The sequence below is a fragment of the Argentina silus genome (assembly GCF_951799395.1).
Source record: "Argentina silus genome assembly, chromosome: Y".
In the NCBI taxonomy this organism is placed as follows: domain Eukaryota; kingdom Metazoa; phylum Chordata; class Actinopteri; order Argentiniformes; family Argentinidae; genus Argentina; species Argentina silus.
In genome coordinates, this window is record NC_139654.1 from 22,286,019 (window position 1) to 22,307,955 (window position 21,937).

At 45.6% G+C, this 21,937-nt stretch overlaps 1 protein-coding gene across 1 annotated transcript in view; it reads right to left on the reverse strand.

Annotated features, from left to right (window-relative positions):
- Positions 1-21,937, reverse strand: part of LOC310824297 (E3 ubiquitin-protein ligase MARCHF8-like) — a gene marked incomplete at both ends in the record, with an annotated part of 208,148 nt that overhangs the window by 42,760 nt on the left and 143,451 nt on the right. Inside the window, one exon of the mRNA XM_083697179.1 lies at positions 17,536-17,578. Coding sequence (XP_083553305.1) covers positions 17,536-17,578 — 43 coding nt within the window. The remainder of the gene's footprint in view (positions 1-17,535; positions 17,579-21,937) is intronic.

Consider the following 21,937-nt stretch of genomic DNA (forward strand, 5'->3'; position numbering starts at 1 on the left):
CCCTGTGGACATGGAAATTTCTCCCGACTCTTATGGTTGCTCTGGAGACGGTTGGATTAGGTGAGATAGCAACCGGCCGTGTTCAAGGAGCAGCCGAGGCCTTTCTATACGGTCTGAAGTATGAAGAAAACATCCAAGGGAAGCTTAAAGAGATCGTTGATGCGTAAGTGGGGGCTGACAAGGACCGGGATCATATGACAGATGAACTCATATCCTACTGGAAGAGTGTTGAAATAGTTCACACCCTCTTTTGAACTAGTCTAAACTGATCAAAAATGGGGAATGCTTTCAGACTATTCTTTAACTTTTTAAATTCCGCTTCAGGTCATCCTGGGGTCAGCTCTCTTGTAAAACGTGCTATTGCTAATCGTGTTAATGATGAATCTTTATTTCAAACATGTAGCGATGTTGACATTGAACAAGTTGTCCGTTTTGAGAGGTCATTGGAAATTGTGAGAGGTTGTGTGTCTTTTAACCGTTGGAAGGAATTGGTGTATATTGGTTCAAATGCATCTGATGCGGAGAAATTTGAAAAAACATTAGATGGAATTATTAGAGAAGTGTCTATGCATAGCTTCAAATTTAGTCATCTCATGGTGTTGTATACCTATATATTGATGTAGCAGCATATCGCTTTAAGAATGGTCTACCATTTGATGTTGATAGGGCCCTAAATGCCTTACACACTTCTGTGGGGTTGTATTAAAAACATGTATTAATCATTCAAATGTAATGACATGTAATCAATAAATAATTATGCAAAATCGTCATTGTACTCAGATCTTGCATGCTTACTAGTCGTCATGACCTCAAAAAAGTCTGAGCGTGTAATGAAGAGAATATATTATGACCCTGCACACCCGGGATCATTTGGAGGGGTAGAAAAACTTCAAAAAGCCGTCGAAGAGCAGACGGCTGAAAACGTTAGCACTGATCAAGTACGAGAGTGGCTGTCTGGTCAGGAGGCGTATACCTTACACAAAACGGCTAGAAAAACCTATGCTAGAAATTGTGTTTTTGCGCCACGTCCTATGTATCAATTTCAAGCGGATCTTTGCGATATGAGTGCACTGTCTAAAGACAATGATAACTTTAAATTTCTGCTTACAGTAATAGATGTATTTTCAAAAAAAGCTTATGCACGCTCTTTAAAAAACAAGACGGCCGTCGTAGTTGCAGAGGCCTTTGCTGCAGTCTTAGAGGAGAGCGATATACCTGTTAAAATTCAAACGGATGCAGGAAAATAATTTTTTAACCGTATCTTTGAAAAACTAATGAAGAAACATAATATTCAACACTTTGCAACGGGTAGTGATTTGAAGGCGTCAGTCGTGGAACGTTTTAACTGTACGCTGAAGACGAAGATGTGGAGGTTTTTCACAGCTAAGAACACCCGCAGATATATTGATGTGATTCCGGATTTGCTTGATAGTGTGGCGCCCGCCCCGTGCCTAAGCCCATGCGCGAGTGTGGGAAGGTGGTAAATGGAGTGTATATCTCGCCTCGCTTTGTCTCTGCTGTTTCTGCTGTCCCTCTCTTGCCCCGTGTTGTCTTTGGCAGGACCATGTATGGAGTTCCTGCGCCCCAAGGGGCCACAGCTGCAACCCGTGGAGATAATCACCGTATGCCCATACATGGAGTTCCTGCTCGTCCAGGCACAGCTGAAGGGCATCAGCAGGAGCAGCAGAGACCGTACAAAAGGAGCCAACGGAGCACCCAGTGGGGAGGAGTTGCTACGGCGAACCAAGGAGCAGTTGATGAGAGAGAGAATAAGCCAAGTCACCATTGTTCAGTGTATGACCCCTGACCATAGGAGAGCCCCCTTTGAAGCCCGACCCCGAGAACGTCCGAGAGCCCGCTACGTTGCCAACCTTCGCCTGTCTGACTACCCCGCTGCCGCCCCGACCTGGAACGTAAGAGGACCACCCACCGTGTACCGAACCCCCCTGCTATCTTCACGACACGACGCCTTCTCACCCCCACCCTCTCTCTATCATTTCCGTCTCCCCGCTAACCGAATAAATATCTTTGATTATAATTCTGGTGTGGACCTCTCTGCTTACACTGTGTTTGGGTCCGTGACGCGCCCGCACACCCCGGCGGCCGTCACAATAGCTATAATAATAGTTATCATGGCAGTATCAAAATGAAACCTGTTGAGGTAACACCCTCCAATAGCATGCAAGTCTTTGAGAATTTATACGGGACTTTAGCTCTGAACAGTAAGCCCCCAGTGTTTAAATTCAAAGAGGGTGACATTGTGCGGATTTCCAAATACAGGGGGATATTCGATAAAATGTACGAACAATCATTCACTGATGAATACTTTATAGTTAACGAATGTATACCTAGACTCCCGACCGTTTATAAATTAAGGGATATAAAAGGTGAAATTCTTACTGGCACATTCTATGAGGCAGAACTGCAGAAAGTGAGAATCACCCCTGACACAGTCTTTCGGGTAGAAAGGATTTTAGACAAGAAAATTCAAAATGGACGGAAGATGGTTTTAGTCCACTGGCAAGGTTGGCCTAGTCAGTTTGACTCATGGCTGCCTGCTAAAGAGGTCATAGAGCTTGGGAAGAAGAAAAACAAGAAGAAGCCAAACTAGAAGAAGCAAGGATGGAGGAGCGAGAATCTTTCTATGTGACGCTCCCTTCAAATGCATGTCACAACGTTTACCCTAGCAATAACAGTTCAAATTATACGATAACGCTGTCTCAGCCTATAGAGTTACATGGACCTTATGAGGTGGCGTTAGCAGAGATAATGTACTGTCATACATGGAATAATATTATAAGTTTAGAAGATACCTATGACCTGAAAGACCATTCGAGACCGCGGGACCCTCCAATCTACCAGAAAATCCCTACAGGCTATTATGACAGTGTCGATGCGATAGTGAAGGAGATAAATGCCTTATTTAAGAAACAAAAAACAGATCTACTTTTATATTACAGTTCTATACATAAAAGAATTTCTGTATTAGGACCTGATAAATATTCTCTCAGGTTCAAGGCTCCACTAGCCTACATGCAAGGATTTGAGCCTGACGAATGGACACGATCGGGTGGAAATCCCATGAGTAAATATCCCAGCGATATTAATGCAGGGCAGTATAATTTTTTCGTCTATACGAATATCGTGGAAGCACAGCATGTTGGAGACTATGTTGTTCCCCTTCTAAGAATCGTTAAAAAAGAAGGATCTTACGGTGATGTAATCACTCTCTCCTATAGCAAGCTACACTACGTTCATGTTAATAAACAGCGCATACAGGATATACAGATTGAGCTAAAAACGGATTTAAACAAGCCGATTCGATTCACATACGGGAAGACAATTTGCAAGCTGCACTTTAAACCAAAGTCTCTCATCTGAATCTATAGAACAAAGCAAAAACAGCCGCAAAAAATTAATAAATAATAAAAAATGGATTCACAAAGATTTGTGAATTATTACGTAAACCAAACAGGTCGTGGCAGTCTAAGTGGGTTTGTAGGTGCTCCTGTGCAATATGGCCGAGGGTTAGGGTCTATCTTAAGTCGGGCGTTCAGATTTGTCCTACCGTTTCTTAAGCGAGGGGCAAATATTGTTAAACCACATTTGAAATCAGCAGCGAAGGGGATAGCATCAGACGTTGTGGGGGCCGTAACCAGTCATATCGCCAATCGAGCCAGCCAGTCTCAGGAAGGGATCAGGAATAGGACGCCTTGCCAGAGGAAGAAGAAGAAAAAGATCTGTGGCATTGTTAGAGCATCGCCCCTCTATGAAACGCATATCAAAAAAACCCAGAAAGGCTAAAAGACTAAGTGGCGGAAATATATTCTAAAAATAATAAGAATAAGAATAAGAAGAATGTCTCTTGTACATCATCTCTCAGCTGAGTGCACCAAATCGGAACATGACCTTTTTGCACCGCCCATGACCCAATTGTCTATAGAACAAAGCAGTTACGTGGAGATCCATCCTCTAAACTCTATTGTGGATCAAGAGGTTCTGGATTTTCAGATATCCGGAAGTGGAAGTGCCTATCTAGATCTAAACTCAACATTGCTCTATCTACGACTCAAGATTACCAAGGCAGATGGAACAGATCTTGCAGGTGCTGATAATTGTGGAATAATACAATACCCATTAAATACTATATTCTCACAGGTAGATGTCAGTCTGAATGATGTTCTCATTAGCTCATCGTCCGCAACACATCCTTACAGATCTATTATTGAAACTCTGCTCAACTTTTCAAAAGAAACCTTGGAGAGCCAGTTTTCAGCAGGGCTCTGGTACAAAGATGAAGGTGCAGATTTGGATTCTGTATCTATCGCGGCTGATGGTCCTAACACAGGGCTTGTTAAGCGTGCGAGCTTCTGTCGAGGTTCACGCGCATTCGAACTAATGGGGCCTCTACACAGTGACATATTTTTCTCCGAAAGACTCTTGTTAAACAATGTGGATGTCCGTTTGAAACTGGTGAAAGCCAAAAGTGCTTTTACACTGGTGTCAGCTGCAGACCAGGAGTATGCATTAAAAATCCTATCTGCAAGTATTTTTGCGAAAAAAGTACAGGTTTCACCCGATGTCATGTTAGGACATTCGGCTGCTCTGATGAAATCCAATGCACTATACCCTATAAGCCGGGTAGTCGTTAAGAATTATACAATCCCTAGAGGCTCACGGGTGTGCTCGCAAGACAATTTATATTTAGGGAGGCTCCCTAAATATATAGTAGCGGGATTAGTTGATCATCAAGCTTTCGTTGGAGCATGGGAAAAGAACCCGTTCAGATTCCATCACTCGGATCTTGAATATCTCAGTCTCAGTGTAAATTCACGCTTTATCCCCTAACCCCACTTTGATACACATCAGAGTGTTCGAGAATTTTACAACTTATATTTGGGTACAAACCGACATATCAGAGACTCTCCGCTCTGCATTAACCGTGACAACTTTGAAAACGGTTACTCATTGTTCCTGTTCAATTTGTCGAGGGATGATGAATTAGACAGCGAGGCTCTCTCACCCTCGGTGCATGGTACCTGTCGTCTGGATTTAAGATTCAGAGTAGCCCTACCCCAGACAATGACCCTGATAGTGTATGCCTGCTATGACAGTGTCATAGAGATAAACTCAAAGCGACAAGTCCTGATCGACTATTAAAAAAGTGGAAACCTTTAAACCTGAAAAAGGATGGATAACCATCAGCTGGAGTCTATATTAAAGCCAATTTTAGGTGATGCTTTTGCAGGTGTTTGGCCTAGTGATTTACGACCCTCCAAGATAGATAGACGATCGAGCTACCTAGTCGTTAACACGCACGATCAGAACAGGGAGGGTGAACATTGGGTGGGGGATGATTATTGAAGCTGAACCTGACAAGGCAACATTTTTTGACTCATATGCGAATCCTCCAGATCACAGATTCTACCCTGAAGCGTTTATGCGTTTTCTATCAAGGACTGCTCATGAAATACGCTATAACAAACAGAAGGTTCAAGATGATTATTCAACGACTTGTGGAGCTCATGTAGTATTCTTCCTCTGTCAACGGTTTAAAGGACTCTCCTTTCAAGAAACAATGCGATTGTATTCTGATCATTTAAAAAAGAATGATGTTATGGTCAGCAAGTTTGTCAAGAAATGTGCTAAATGTATTTCACGGGTGAAGACTGTTAAAACGTATAATCGGAATGCATGCTCTTTAAAACTGTTTAAAGAGTGTTATAATTGTCATGAATGAATACTCTTTCGGTCATATATTAATTTCAATAAATCATTTATTGATTAAAAGATCATACAGTCTGCTTGAATTCATTTTTTTCGATTGAAATCTAGCCATCTAGGAGGGATTGGTGTAGAGAGCTGCCATTCGGTGAGCGTTGACCATTCAGAGTCTGCTGATGTAGCCATCTGTAATATATCCTTAGGTGTTTTAGAAGGGGTCCTGTCGTAAGACATGTCTAATAATGATGTTGACAATGGAGATTTTTTATTTTTTTCTCCACGATTTCTCTTGCTGTGACGTATCTGAGGAATTGATTCACTCGAGGTTTTGGAGGGTTTAAGCCGTAATTGCTGGCGAGCATGTGTGTTCGTAACCGTTGTGATTGGAATATTTAATTCAGAAATTGTATTTAAAAATACATCCCATCCGCGTGGTAGAGTTCCGGAATGGAACCGTCGGTTTGACAGCGTCTTCATCAAATCGAAAATATGAGATCCTTTAATAGGGTTATCCTGGACAATTATCTCGCCTGAACGATTCCATCTTAGAAGGTTCGATTGACGAAGCTTCTGCAGAATGTAGGCTGCATTTTTTCGATTGCGAGAACCTATATTCTCCAAAATCTCATCCTCCAGGTTGTCAGAAGCTTCTTCCTCCTCCTCCTCCACTCTTATGTAGCCTTCATCAGCTTCACCTGATTTCTCAGAGGGCTTGTCAGGTAGTTTAAAAACGATTTCGCGATCTCGAGTCTCCCCCTTGCGGAGCAAGGTTAGATATTTATCGAGTAAATCATTGAACTGCTTGGCTTTAGTATGCGAGTCAACACTTGTCTGTTTCAGAACTCGTTCCATATTGTTTTGCAAGACATGTTGGGCTCGCTCACCAATGCTCTGTGAGCTCTTTTGGGTTAAATTATCCAACTGTTGTGGAGAAATCATGTACATTTTATTAAACGCAGCCATAACCAGAGTGTCTATGGCTATCTCTGACGAGAGAACAGACTATTTATAAACGGAATTGGCTAATAATGGTAGCAGGAAGCCACCAGATTGCGTCAGCACTTTCCACTTGTGCTTAAATCCAGTTTTACGCTCGGCAAAAAGCTTGATCAATTTTTTCTGTTTTTTTAATTTAGTGAACTGGTCAGGTGTGAGAGGGATGTTTCCCTTCAATATGTTTAATGCAATCTCACACAGTGCGAGTATGAGATCTTCCGACCCGCGACATAGAAAGCTTCTTCTCTCCTTGGGTTTTAGAGCGAGCAAAGCTTTTAAAATGGGAAGGTTTCTTTTTATCCGTTGAGACATTATTTAAAAAGTCTCTTGTCACTTTCTAGGTTGATAGACCGTCGGCCACTCTCCTGGAAGTATCCCGCTTCTTAGTCTTAAGGCTTTTGGTCAATTAGGACGTAGGTCAACGATTAAATATGTATACGGTTCCCTTGTAGCATCTTCATAACTTTCTAAAAAGAATTTTTTCAGGCCGGGATACATTTGTTGAGCTAAAACCCGGATCTGCATTTTATCACGTGGTGATTTAAACAGCACCATGTAATTAGTGTTTAAACTAATGGTGCGCGAATGTTTCCCTTGATTAAACAAATTCTGAAGCAGATAAAATACGCTCAATTTTTTATGATGTCGATATTCTGTGAACGCTTTCATTAATTCATCATGATTGCCTCCCACATCCATGGAATCATCTACTACTAAAAGATTGTGCTGGTTCCGAGGGAAAAGATTTTCATCATTAAAGTTTGCGGGAATACCTTCTATGAATTCGATATTGACATTTTGACTGAGTTCGTCATACAATGGCTGGTATGAAGAGTATGCCCAGATAATACGAGCCGGCACTTTTGAAAATGTACTCTCCATGTTTTCAAGTAATTGTTTTACAAAAAAAGTTTTACCTGAGCCACTAGGCCCCACTATTAGCATGCTACATGGCATTTGGAATGCCAGGTCGACAGTCACCTCCATTCTCAAGGGTAAGCTATAGCAGACTAACAGCATGGTTAACTGTGAACCCTGATTTTATCCAGCCTGGAATATGTAAAAATGATGAGGCGGGGTGACGTATGAATAAGAATTTAATGAGATATACATTTTTCAATTTCAATAAAACACCATTAGGATACATCGTAGAATACATTTTTTCAAATAATGTTCCTACAGAACTATAGAAAACACCCGGTAATATTGTGAACACAGTCTATTGTGAACCTAGGTAATAACAGGTGATAACAATTCAGTAACCAAACGGCAGTGTTCTACCTGAGGGGAGAAGGCGTCTCTTATCAAAAACAACTGAAAAGTTGATCACTTGTTGTTTATTAGTGAGCGAAAAAGCTTTGATATCACGTTTAATTCTATTGTAACGGGCAGGGATCTCGCGTCGCGTGTTAGGATCTATAATATAGTCTTCTACCAGATCAGTCAAATTATTAAAGTTAAGTTTTTTACAATTTTCATAATTCTGGATAAAACCTTTGACTTTCAAACACACCTTTCCTTGCTGGGTGAGAAAGCCGTAGGATTTTGGCCCCGCTGCTGTCCACGCACAAATATAATCATCAGCCGCTAATTCCGATGTCAAATCACCTAAATAATTGCCTGTCGGAGGGGTATAAAGATCCTCAGGGGTAGAGAGGTTGAGACGATTGAGTCGGTGTCATAGTATAGGACTCGCTCTTGCAATAAATGTAACTGTTTGTATAATTCACCTCTCGCATATGCTGTCGTAAACGCAGCTAAAAAAATATTTGATTCACCGGGTGGTAAGACACACCTGGAATTATGACGCCATTGAATGATTGCAACATCATTATTTATGAAATGGAACTGGCTTATATCATACTTACTGCTAAAGAGGTACTGAAAAAACTCTCTGGGTTCTTTCACTATGCTGGTTGTAAGTTGATTAGATCTTTGAGCCATTTTTCCCCAGAGGGAATTAAGTAAAGGTTTTGCGATCTGACGCTTGGCTGCGTCGTACTCAATTTTATGAGGGTCAAGTTGGATACCTTGGTTCTCTATATAATCGTTTATGTAAGCCTGTTTACTAACCTCGTCTGTAACCTCATCAGGATACCCAGAGGCCTCCTGCTTCTGCTTAAGGAATGTGTAGATGTAATCTTTAAACCATTTATCGGATCTCTGTTCAAATTGCCAGACCTCATAAATTTCAGCTATAATGTAGCCTCTTTTTTGTGCTTCTATGAACTCAATACTAACCCATACACCTTGAAGCGCTCTCTCTTCCTGTGAGTGCATGCACGCCGTTGCTTGATTATTCTCAATCCCACATGTTCGACAGAGTGTAAAAAGCAGTTTACCTTCGTCATTTTTCATAGGTAGCACAGGGAAAAACAAACGCCTCGGCGGGTGAACTTTAGCATGTATGAAGCCATAGTAATTTTCAACTGGTTTAAAATCTTTTCTGATTATAACCGGATGGCCAATTGGATATTCAAACTCTGCATTACAGTACGGATATAAGCTGGTAAAATCGACATATTGAATGGTCTGACCCTGTTCAACAATATGCCTTAAGCATATGGCCTCTGTTCTTCCTCCGAATAGCGCGGCCCGGGGATTTAAAGGGCTCGGCTCCTGGTATCTCTCTAGGAACAATTTAACAGAAGGTTGCTGTTGTTTCATCGAATTCCATGTATGTTCCCATATAACCTCTGTTTTCAGCTTAAACTCTGTTTCTAACCGAGTTAGCCTTTTCATGGCGTCAGAGTACATCACCCCAAACTCTAATCCTGTAAGCGGTGATATGTCATGAGGGTTATAACAAGTCGGACAACCATGAAAATAACAGCCATAGAATTCTAATGCTGTTTTCACACCCTTTATCACGGCAAATCCATCGACATGAAGAGGACCAAAACAACGTTCACCTTGCGGTGTTAATGCATGTTCAATGTCAATGCCGCGTGAAGACGCTAGATACTCAAGCCACTGTATCGAAGCATGGGAATATGCCTTGAATTGTCGTCTGTAGTTGTTAGCATCGGGTAATGCGATTGTGTTTTTGATTAAGAAGTTGGTTTGAAAAACAGCTAAAGCAGCTGACGCAATTGTCACGCTCTCAAAAGGGTCGCATCGAGTTGTCTTTATAAATTCATTGCGGAAATTGGTGGCACCTTCGGCTAAAATCTCCACATCATTCCGACAATAAGCCTTTAACTCGGTTAAAAAGTCAAATTCCTTATCTTTTACTGTGTTATACCACTTAAAGAAACTGTTTCTCTGCTCTACAGACATCTCATCACACCCGTACATTTCAGCAGCAGGGTACCGACCTTTGTAGTTATTTAACATGTTTGAATAATCGGTCATTTTATGAGGGAAATATCCCTTTTTTGCTTCCGTTTTACAACCGAGCGCTTTTGGAAACTGTCTTAAGGGGATGGGGATGAAGAAATATGTGTCAATGAATTTGAGCCGGAATTGTCTATCTATAATGAGTATGATTTTACTCCCTTGGGCTATGACGAACGGTGTTATCCCCTGTTTTACATAAGCATCTAAAATTAGATAACTGTCATAACCTTTGCTATAATGTGCTAAGAACACTGTGCCTTTGAATTTTTTTTGACGGTAATACTTTAAAAACTCTAGAGCACAATCAGGGCCCTGTGCACCCCATCTATCCCCTTGCAAGGATTGTGTAGCCACATAGACAGGGATATGTGTTCCTGTTGTCTGGCTTGATTCAAAATCATAAAATACCAGCTTCTGATTAATCTCCTCCTCTGCTACACGAGGTTTAGGTTGCATGTAACATTGATGAATATCTACGCACTCAGACACTTCTTCAGAAGTCTGAACAGATGATGAAGGTGGCGGTTTAGCGGTCTGAAGGGGTTGTTTACAGATGTTACAAACTTGAATTATACAGACATGGGGTTTAGAGTCTGTGAGCTCCACAACGTGTCTGATGGATATTGTCTGATAATGGAAAACTAGCAATCAAAAACATTTTTTAAATTCAATGTAATGACATGTTGAGTCAAAAAACAAAACGAACAAGACAAGCACTATCCTCCAGCAAAACGGAAACTACCTACCAAAACGGCCTACCAAACACACCAACAACAGAGGAATTATGGAATAAGATTTTCCAACTGCATTTTTTAAATTTGACAACAAACTATTGGCGAGCATGAATGACCAACTAAAAAAGCTTGATCTACTCCCCAGGGTGATGGCCGATATAGAGTCGCTTAAGGTCACGGTAGAATATAACAACAATAGAAGACAGAAAACAAAGCCCTCTGAGCCACGATGACCACCCTCCAAACTACAACAGAAAAACTCAGAAACAAAAACAAGCAAATGAAAACTACAATACTGGATTCAACATGCAGAAGTATGTGGCACAACATTGTCATAATGGGAGTGGAAGAGGGAGAACACAAGGATTACATGGCGACGGAAAACAAGGTAAACACATTAATGAAAGAACAACTCAAGATGACAGTGGAGCAGGCTAAAAAGCTGGATTTCCAAAGGGCACATCCCTTTGGCAGAAAGGTACCCAACAAACCACGACCCATTGTTGCAATGCTTACCCATTATAAGATGAAAGTGGTGGTGCTTGAAAGAGGAAGGGAACAAATTACTCTATCAATGAACAATATCCCCGGGAAATCATGGAGAGAAGATGCGCACTATGTCCAATTCTCAAACAACACAGGTTACAGGGCACGAAGGTCCGGCTGGTTTTGGACAAATTATACATCAACAACAAACTCTTCAGGGATCCCAAGATAACTACCTGGTTGTGAGTAACCCTGCCATGCACAAAGTGACTTAAGATGAGTAGACAAAGTGAGTGAGTGTGAGAGAGAGTTAGTGTGTGAGAGACAGTGTGTGTGAGACTGAGTGAATGAGAGTGTAAGAATGAGAATGTGAGTGTGTGAGAGAATGGGCCTCATGCAGCAACACTTTCTTCAGACTCAACTCCAGATGCACCAAACGTTCTTAACCATCCAAATCTGCTCTTACCCAGGTGTGCTGAATGATGAATCCCACTTGATCATACATTGGAGGCGCGTGGCCGATTGTTTGTTATTAGCAGGTAACGCCCCCTAAACACTATATAAGGCCAGGTGTGGAGGCACAGGATTTGACCGGCGTGTGTTTCGCCTAAGTTGAGGCTCCAGAGTATTGCACAAATCTAAAAGCAGTGCTTTTGGCAATCTGAAACGGCTCAGCAGCCATTCATCCGTTTCATCAAATAGATCTGTGCGATCTCTAAAAACACGTTCTCTGCATAAGGCCTGGATAGCCAAAGCATCTAAGAGCAGTGTCTAAGCCATTCAGAAGCTGGACGCACGCAATATCATCCAAGGGTTTTTATAGTCTTAATTGGGATCAAGTCCATTTTTTTTAGCCCACAAATGTAATAATCCAGTCATTATAATTACTCGAAAACATATCTTAATCTAAATTTGGATTATATGATATTCATGTGTTTTTTTATGTTCCTTGAATTTGTGGACTATGAAAACAAGATGTTTTTCTCTTATCTTTTCTAAGAGTGCTCTCGACCGCTCGTAAAATGTTCTCTTACCTAAGAGAAGAGCAAAAATAAGAAAACATTGGTGAATCCCAGAAATCAATGGATACTAACAAAATAAGAAGAAATCGTGGATACGAACAAGAATAAGAGGAAATTTGTTCATATATCCCTTCCTGCATGAGGCCCAATGTGTGTGAGACTGTGAGTCAGTGAGTGTATGAGAGAGAGCGTGTGTGAGAGAGAAGAGTGTGAGTGTGGGAGTGAGCGTGTGTGAGTGCGTGAGGGAGTGTGAGTGTGAATGTGTGTGAAAGAGAGAGTGAGTGTGTGTGAGAGTGAGTGTCACGCCCTCCACTTCCACCGAGCCAGTGTCAGTCTCTCTCCCTCTTCCCAGCCTGGGTGTTTGGTGTGGGTGTGGCTGCCAATAGTAACGTCATTATCTACACACCTGCGGCTCGTCTCCTCATCACCCTTCTGTGATTTATACTCCGGTTTTTCATTCATTCCCCGCCAGTTCGTCATAGTACTTCCAACCTATATGTCCCAGCATTTCTAGTCTGTTGATTCCTGGTTTCGGATTTACGTGTTTTCTGGACTGTGCTAACCCCTGTCAGATTATCTGCCTTCCCTAGAACTGTCTACCCGTGTATCGACCCCTGCCTGTCTGACTACCCGTCTGCCTGCCCGACCCCTGCCTGTCTGATTATCTGCACCACCATCAGCCTCGAATTCCACCTCCCGAGCGCTACGATGGGCGCCCAGAGGGGCGCCGGGAGTTTCTCACGCAGTGTTCCCTGGTCTTCAGTCTCCAGCCGTGCTCCTTTCCCACTGAGCAAGCCTAGGTCGCCTACATCATCACCCTGCTGACGGGTCGAGCCCTGAACCTGGGCCCCGCGGAGTGGGAGAAACAGACCCCGGCCTGCACCCACGTTAACCTGTTTACTCAGGAAATCTGGAAGGTCTTAGACACGTTTGGGGCACGAGGCAGGGAGACCCCTTACCACCTACCATCAAGAGAACCAGCCCGTGACTACTCAGTCAGCTTCCGCACCTTGGCTAGACAGGCCGGATGGGAGGAGAATGCTCTCGTCGACCATTACGCTGAGGGACTGTCTGAGGTCATCAAGGCCGCCCTCAGGAGACACTGGACACCCTCGTCGACCTGACCGTACGAGTGGACAACCATCGCCGTGAGCGGATGCAGGAGAGAGAAGGTCGACTCTTGGCGTGCCTCTCCAGTACACACCCAGCCCAGAGCCCACTCGCGGACGAACTGTCTCCGGTGGAGCCCATGCAGTTGGGAGGGATGCGTTTCGCCAAAAAGGAGAGGCAATGCTGCTTACGGGAGGAGCACTGTCTGTACTGCGAGCGGGACATGTCTGCACCGCATGCCTGGAGGGGTCGGGAAACACCGGTCTCATTAGCAACAGGAGGGGTCGACATTCACCCTTCGACCAAAAAGACACCAGAACATTTTTCCCCTCGGTGGTGCAGTGGGCCCAACACACCCGTCACATACGGGCATTAATTGACTCTGGGACTGCGGGGAATTAGCTGGATGCGGGCCTGGCCCAAGAGAGGGGCATTCCGCTTTTAACTCTCCCCGAACCTATCCCTGTCATGGCGTTGGACGACCGGCCCTTGGGATCGGGTAGGATAACCTGGCGCACAGTCCCGGTGCACCTCCAGGTAGGAGAGGGGCATGGGAAACCAGTTTCACATAGTCGATTCTCCCGATTGTCCTCGACCACCCCTGGCTGTCTGCCCACAACCCCCACATAGACTGGTCATCGGGCCAGTTCGTCCACTGGGGTAACACCTGCGACAGCCACGGCCAACCCTCTCATTCCTGCCCTCCAAGATCCCTCGCTGCCATCTCCACCAAGACGCCGGGAGAGATCAGGCCTGACCTTTCCCGCGTTCCCCGGATTTATTGGGATCTGGGAGAGGTTTTTAGCAAGCAGCGGGTCAAGGAATTCCCCCTCCCCATAGACCCTATGACTGTGCCATTGACCTCCCGCCAGGTACCACGCCCCCACGGGGTAGACTTTTTTCCCTTATTCACCCCGAGACCCTAGCCCATACATTCAGTGTAGAGTCCCTCGTCGCCGGCCTTATTCGTCCCTCCACCTCCCCCACCGGAGCAGGGTTCTTCTTTGTGGACAGTGCCCCTGTATTGTTTATAGAGGTCTGATCAACATCACCATTAAGAACTGCTACTCTCTCCCCCTGATGACTACAGCCTTCGAGTCCCTGCAGGGGGCACAGATGTTCACCAAGCTGGATCTCCGCAACGCCTACCACTATGAATACCTGGTCATGTCCTTCGGTCTCGCGAATGCGCCTGCGGTGTTCTAGGCACTGGTGAACGACGTGCTCCGTGACCTGCTCAACCACTGTGTCTTTGTTTACCTGGATGACATCCTCATCTTTTCCCAGGACCTCGGCCAACACGAGCAGCACGTTCAATTAGTCCTCCAGCGCCTCCTGGAACACCGGCTCTTTGTTAAGGCGGAGAAGTGCGAGTTCCACGTAGACACAGTCACCTTCCTGGGTTTCATCATTTACCAGGGACATCTCCAGATGGGCCCCGCCAAGGTCCGCGCTGTGCTGGATTAGCCCCAACCCTCCTCAGTGAAACAGGTGGAACGATTACTGAGGTTTGCTAATTTTTATAGACGCTTCATTCGCAATTTTAGTACCCTTGCCGCCCCCCTGACAGCCCTCACCCGGAAGGGGCCTTTTCCCTTCTCCTGGTCCCCGGAGGCAGAACGCGCTTCCATGTCTCCCTCTTGAAGCCTGTTGCCTCCAGTCCTTTGGCCCCTTCCCCCGCCACGCCGTGTTTTTGTATCCTGTTTTGTCTACTCATCTTAAGTAAAGTTCCTTTTGTTTGGTACCGCTAACTACTCGTCCGCCTCCCTGTCTCTGCACCGCACATGGGTTCGCAGACCTAAACCTTACACAATCATTCTGTAACGGTGCTAATCCTGTCACCATCAGTGTGCTGGTGCAACATTTGAAAGGTAGGATATTTAATTGAGTATGTAGCGCCACTAGGAGTGAAGTGGGGCAGAGCGGCGTATCGCGCAGGGGTTTGAGGCACGTTGATTGGAAGGACAGCGGGAGCACAATAGCTGAAATGAAAACACAGACAACTCACGTTAGCGATATCGTTTACACTATTAGCTTGGTCAACTTGGTCAATATGTTTTAGGATGGTAATGTTGTGCTCTGTATGTGTTTCTCTAGTTGTTAACTCTGGTTTGTATTTCAGAACGGGGAGATACTTATCTGGTGTGCTCAGTCTGAGTTTCCGCGTCTGCTCAGCTCAGAGTTGTAAAGGGGTTGGCGTCGGATACAGCCTCAGTTTTATGAATGAGTTTGCCATGCTCTGCACGTAATGGTATCGTCTCGTAGTAGGAAATTCGAATCATGTCTTTTGTAGCGCGCGGGTAATAATATAATATGCCATTTAGCTGACACTTTTAACCAAAGCGACTTACATTGCAGTGAGTGCATACATTTTTCAGTATATACAATGCTTATAGAAAGTCATCATACCCCTTTGAAATAGTTACTATATTTGTCGTACAGCCTGAAATCAAACCCCCCCCCCAAAAAAAGCTTTTTCCAGCTTTATGTACAAATTTAGCCATACAACATCAAACTAATGAAAGAAAAGGCGACAGTTCTGAAAATTTAGAAAAAATGAAAAACAAGAATAACAGGGTTGAAAAAGTCATCAGTCCCCTGATTTAATACTTTGTAGAGCCACCTTTTGCTGCAATTACAGCCATCAATCTGTTTGGATATGTCTCTACTGGTTTTGCACACCTAGATTGGAGAATATTTGCCCATTCTTCCTTGCAGAATTGTTGGAGTTCAGTCAAATTCCGTGGTGAGCGGCGATGGACTGCTCTCTTCAAGTCCATCCACAGATTTTCTATTTAAGTCAGGGCTCTGACTTGGCCACTCAAGGACATTCACCTTTCTATCCTTAATCCACTGCGTTGTTCTTTTGGCGGTATGTTTAGGATCATTGTTGTGTTGGAAGGTGAATAACCTGCCCATCTTCAGCTGTCTAGCAGAGGGACGCAAGTTGTCCTCAAGAATTTGGGTGTACTTGGCAGCATCCATTTTCCCTTCAATCCTGACCAATTGCCCAGTCCCCGCTCAAGAGAAACATCCCCACAACATAATGTTGCCACCACCATGCTTCACAGTAGGTATGGTGTGTTTTGGGTGGTGTGCTGTGTTTGGTTTTCGCCAAACATAGCGCTTGGAGTTCAGTCCAAAAAGTTCAATCTTAGTCTCGTCTGACCATAAAACCTTTTTCCACATGGCAACAGAATCTTCCAGGTGTGTTTTTGCATAGCACAAATGAGACTGAGTGTGGCACTTTTTCAGAAAAGGCTTCTTTCTTGCTACCCTGCCATACAGGCCAGCTTTGTGTAAAGCTTATGAGATTGTTGTCACATGCACAGACAGACCAGTCCCGGCCATAAAGACCCGTAAGTCCTTCAAAGTTGCCTTTGGCCTCTTGGTAGCTTCTCTGATCAATGTCCTCCTGGCTCGGTCATCCAGTTTGGACAGACGGCCTGATCTAGGCAAGGTGTTGGTGGTGCCATACACCTTCCACTTCTTAATGATGCTCTGAACGGTACTCAGAGGGATAGCTAAAGCCTTTGAAATCTTTTTGTAGCCTTCACCTAACTTGTGCCTACAACTTTATCCCAGAGGCCTTTTGAAAGTACTTTTCCAACCATGGTGAATTCTTTGCAGAACCATGCACTTCTAGTAGTGGAATCCACAAAAAACATTTTTATTCTGAAGTAATCAAAACCACTACAATTGATGTCAGGTGGGGGGCAATTAGCCTGGTGTTTGATCTGGAAGTTGATTGGTTGCACCTGAGCAAGTTTATAATGGTATGCTCTAAGGGGCTGATCACTTAACCAAACCAGGTATTTCACTAATTAATTTTTAAAACATTTTTTTAACTTTTATTTTCACTTTGATGATGAGGGTTATAATGTGTACATACAGCTCAAAAAAGTTAGATTTGATTTATTTTAATTTCCAGGGTGTAATGTGACAAAAGGTAAAGATTTCACAGGGTATGATGACTTTCTATAGGCACTGTATATCTCTCTTTATTCTCTCTGCTCTCTCCTGTCAATCTCTCTTTCTCTCTCTTGTTCTGACAATCTCTCTGCTCACACCCCCCCTCTCTCTCTCTCTCTTTAATGTCTTACATGCCATGTTAGTGTTCTTACCTTTGAAATATTGCTGGACCTGCTTGCAGAATGACCAATGGCTCTACGCAAAACCCCCAGATAGGAACTGTTTGGCATACAGTTTTGGTTAGCAGCCGACATGGACACCAAATACATGCTGAATGGATTTCCATACCTGGGGAAAGATGCATCTCAGCCAGCGGAAGAGCGAGTGTCTGAGAATGTAGTTATGAAACTCACAGAGCCTTTCCTGGGCAAATGAAGAAATGCGACCATGGACAACTTCTTCACATAAATTAGCCACAAACAAGTTGATTGCAAGGAAAACAAGTCTGGTCGGAACCATGAATAGGGCGAGATGGGAGCTTCCACCCTTTGCGCAGAACTTCGCAGCATGGGGAAATCTGCTCTCAACATCGGTAATGAAGAGTGGCAAAGCGACCCTGTACACCACAGTGTACAGATGTAAGCCAAGTAAGAACGTCTACATTCTCAGCACCATGCATTCCACAGTGGCCATCGGCAGTGACCCGAAAAGAAAACTAGACATGGTAACGTACTACAATCTCACAAAGGTATGCACCTGCTAATTATCTATACTGTAGGCTCCATGCACTGTGCACATCCATTGTTGCACATGTTGTTATTTTCGACTTCAGGAAAACTTGATATTAAATGATATTAACCGTTTCTATTCTGTTTCATAGTTTGGTGTGGATGTGGTGGACCAGATGGCCAGTTTGTACTCAGTGAAGGGAGGAACTGCTGGCCGGTTGCTGTGTTTTACAACATGCCCAACCTCAGTTGTATCAATGCGCACATTTTGTACAAGCAATGCATGAACAAGGACAAAAGTAGGAGGGAGTTCATGTTTTGTCTGGCAGGGGAGCTAAGGGAAAGTTTCATGAGGGCCAGGAAAGCAGCAACACGGCCTCCGCTTGTTCCAACCCAGCCCTGTGCACTCCAGCCCACACCCCTGCCCGCAAAGAGACAGTGTCAGTTGTGCAGATGTGCACGGAACAAAACCCTAGACATATGGAATGTGCAACCGACTTATCTGTGGATCTTGCACAAAGAAACATCCGAAGCTTTGTTTTCAATGCTGAATTTGGGAGCATAAGAGCCGATGGATTTGTGCCGTGGACTTTACTGACACATTTACGTGAAGGCGGATAGGCACTGAAAGAAAAAGTGATTTTGTATCCACTTTTAACAAATGACTGGTGTTTTGACCTTCTTGCATACATATCCACTTATATTTAATTACAATGCCATTATTGCTTTTTTTTAAATTATTTTTTATTTATTTTTTTATCAAGCATTGGCGCTTTACATTTGACACTTATTGCCAAGTTGCATATACTTTCAGTTTCTTATTGTACCTTATTCGATGTACAAATAAAATCGATTACATTTATGAAATTGTGGTTTGTTTTCTTTACATTTACACCAATTATGGCTGTCATTATATTGAATATGTAGCTCTTTAAAATACAAAATGTGATATTCTAATGATTCTTAAGTCCTGACTAAACACAACCAGTGCATTATTGTTCTAGCTAATTCAATGATTGCACTGAAAACACTAACGTCCCTGGACGTCACTCTGGGGGCGTCGGTAAGTAATGAGGGGTCGGAGGTTCTAGTGTTAAGGCAGGAATGATTAGAATAGAATGGCAGAGGATGGTTAGAAGAGGAGAGAATGATGGATGGAAAGATGAGAGGCCAGAGGAGCAAAGTGCTGTACTGTACACTCTTCAAGCTCAGATTAAAGGAAGCTCTCTTATCCCAGCATTTAACTGATGTACTCTCTGTTGCCCTGTCCCTGACTCTCTCCCTCCCGCTGAACACTGTACAAGCCACCATTAACAAAAAGCAGTGGAGGGTGTTGCATGGCATCATTGTGGTAAATGCTTGTCTTTCTGTAATAAACCCCAGAGTTGGAGATGGATGTCCATGTTTCCCACAAAGAGAGACTGCTTTTCATTGCTTTGTGGAGATTGCGAGGCTAAGACCTCTTTTCTGCATTTTGAAGTCACTGTTCTCGACTGTCAGAGAGGGGTTTAACACGACTGTTTTTTATTTTGGGGTATCAGTACAGCAAACACACAAAAATAAAATGTCAACTTGTTAATTTTGTTCTTGGCCAGGCAAAGATGGCAATCTATTTAAGTAGGAAACTCAAGATGGAGGGGGGTCTGGGCCATAATGTATGTGTGGGGGGACATGCAGCGTTCGGCCTGTAGAGGGAGCTACAGGACCGTGGCCGGGGTTGTGTCGGCGAGACTTTTGTTGCACACCTGCTGCGAATTAAGTCTCGCCGGCGAATGTTTAAGATGTGTGTGTGCTTCTGCCATTTCAGTAGGGGAGCTAAGCAGGAGAGCGAAGCTGGAGACAGGAGAGAGAAGCTGGAGACAGGAGAGAGAACGTCGACTGGAAAGTCGCGGAGCCTGGAAAGGCTGGAAAGCGGGGACGGGAAAGTCCCAACGAACATTTAAAAACTGTATGAATAAACGGGAAAGTTGTTCCCTCCATGTAAACGCTGCGTCTGCCTCTGTGTACCATCGGACTTTGTTACATTGGCGCCCAACCTGGGACACAGGAAAAAGGCAAGATGGACGCGCTAACAGCGGCGATAGCAAGGATAACGCTCGTTCTCGAGCAACAGACGGCCCTGCAACAGACCCAGCAGGCGACACTAAAGGAGCTGACGGCGGCGAGGCTCGCGGACAGGCCCGGCGGGCCGGCGCCGGGGACCGGAGCGGCACCAGGTCCCCCCAAGGTCCAGCTGCAGAAGATGGGGGACCTGGACGACCCAGAGGCGTTCCTCGCGGTGTTCGAGGGGACGGCGAGGATCTCGGGGTGGCCGGACCGAGAGTGGGCCTACCATCTGCTGCCCCTCCTGTCAGGGGAGGCGCAGCTCGCGGCCCACAGTTTGCCGGCGGCCGCCCAACGGGATTACCAGTCCCTGGCCCGGGCGATTCGGGACCGCCTGGGCCTGACACCGGAGGAACACCGGCGCCGGTTCCGGGCCATGTCCATGGAGGAGGGGTGCCGGCCCTTCGCCTTCGCCCAGCGGCTGGGGGACAGCGCATGGCGGTGGCTGGACCCCGAGAACAACTCGGCGGTGGAGGTCGGGAACCGGGTGGTATTGGAGCAGTTCCTCGCGGGGCTCCCGGCCCGCACCGCCGCCTGGGTAACAGTACCACCGCCCCCAGGACCTAAAGACCGCCGTGGGTCTGGCGGAGGACCATCTCTCCCTCCCACCGCGGGGGCCACAACGACCAACCCCGGCCCCGCGGCAAGGGGGGGGGGGCCAACGCCCAGGAGGAGCCGGGGGAGCAGAAGGAGGGAGGCCGGCGCCCGCCCCGAGAACGAGATGGCAGGAGCACGCTGATCCGGAACCAGCCCCGGCCCCGCAGAGAGAACCTCGAGCGACAGGGGGGGTGTGTTGGCGGTGCGGACGGCCGGGCCACATGCAGGCCGAGTGTCGGGCGATGGACGTGGGGCAGGTCGTCCGCATCGGCGACATACCGGGCCCTCCCCCCGGACCAGGAGCGGCGTATCGTATTCCGGTAAGGATACAACGTGATACGCACCAGGCGTTCTTGGATTCGGGCTGTATGCAGTCCATGATCCAGGAGCGCCTGGTTCGGCCGGGGGCACTGTTGAAGGCATCGAGGGTGCGGGTGAGGTGTGTGCATGGGGACATTCACGAATATCCGCTGGTCGCTATCGAAATTCATTTTGAGGGGAAAAACCATAGGGTACAGGCGGCGGTTAGCCCACGCCTCACGCATCCCCTGATTCTAGGTGTGGATTGGGAGGGGTTTCCTCAAGCGGTAAAGAGGGCTACCGGGATGCGTGCACGACAGCTAGGGAGGTGTGTGGCGTGTAATGTGCTCTGTGCCGAGGCGGCGCCTCGCGACACTGCCGGGGAGCCGGAGCCGGCGCCTCACCCCGAGACTTCCTCGCCGAACTATCCGCTGCTAGGCGACTTCCCCCTCGAGCAGTCTCGTGATGAGACCCTCAGATCAGCCTTTGACCAAGTGATAGCAATTGATGGTACTTTGATACGGCCAGACACAGTGCGCGCCCACCCCTATTTCGCGATTATCAGCGACAGGTTATATCGAGTAAGTCGTGACTCACATAGTCAGGAGGAAGTAACCCAGTTGCTGGTTCCCCGCAGCCGCCGCGAAATGGTCTTCCAGGCGGCTCATTTCAACCCCATGGCGGGCCATCTAGGGTATGACAAAACACTGCACCGTATAATGGCTCGATTTTATTGGCCGGGGATTCGGGCAGAGGTGCGTAGGTGGTGCGCGTCCTGTCGGGAATGTCAGTTAGTAAATCCCCCGGCCATCCCACGGGCCCCCTTGCGGCCCTTACCATTGGTCGAGAACCCATTCGACCGCATTGCGATGGATATTATCGGGCC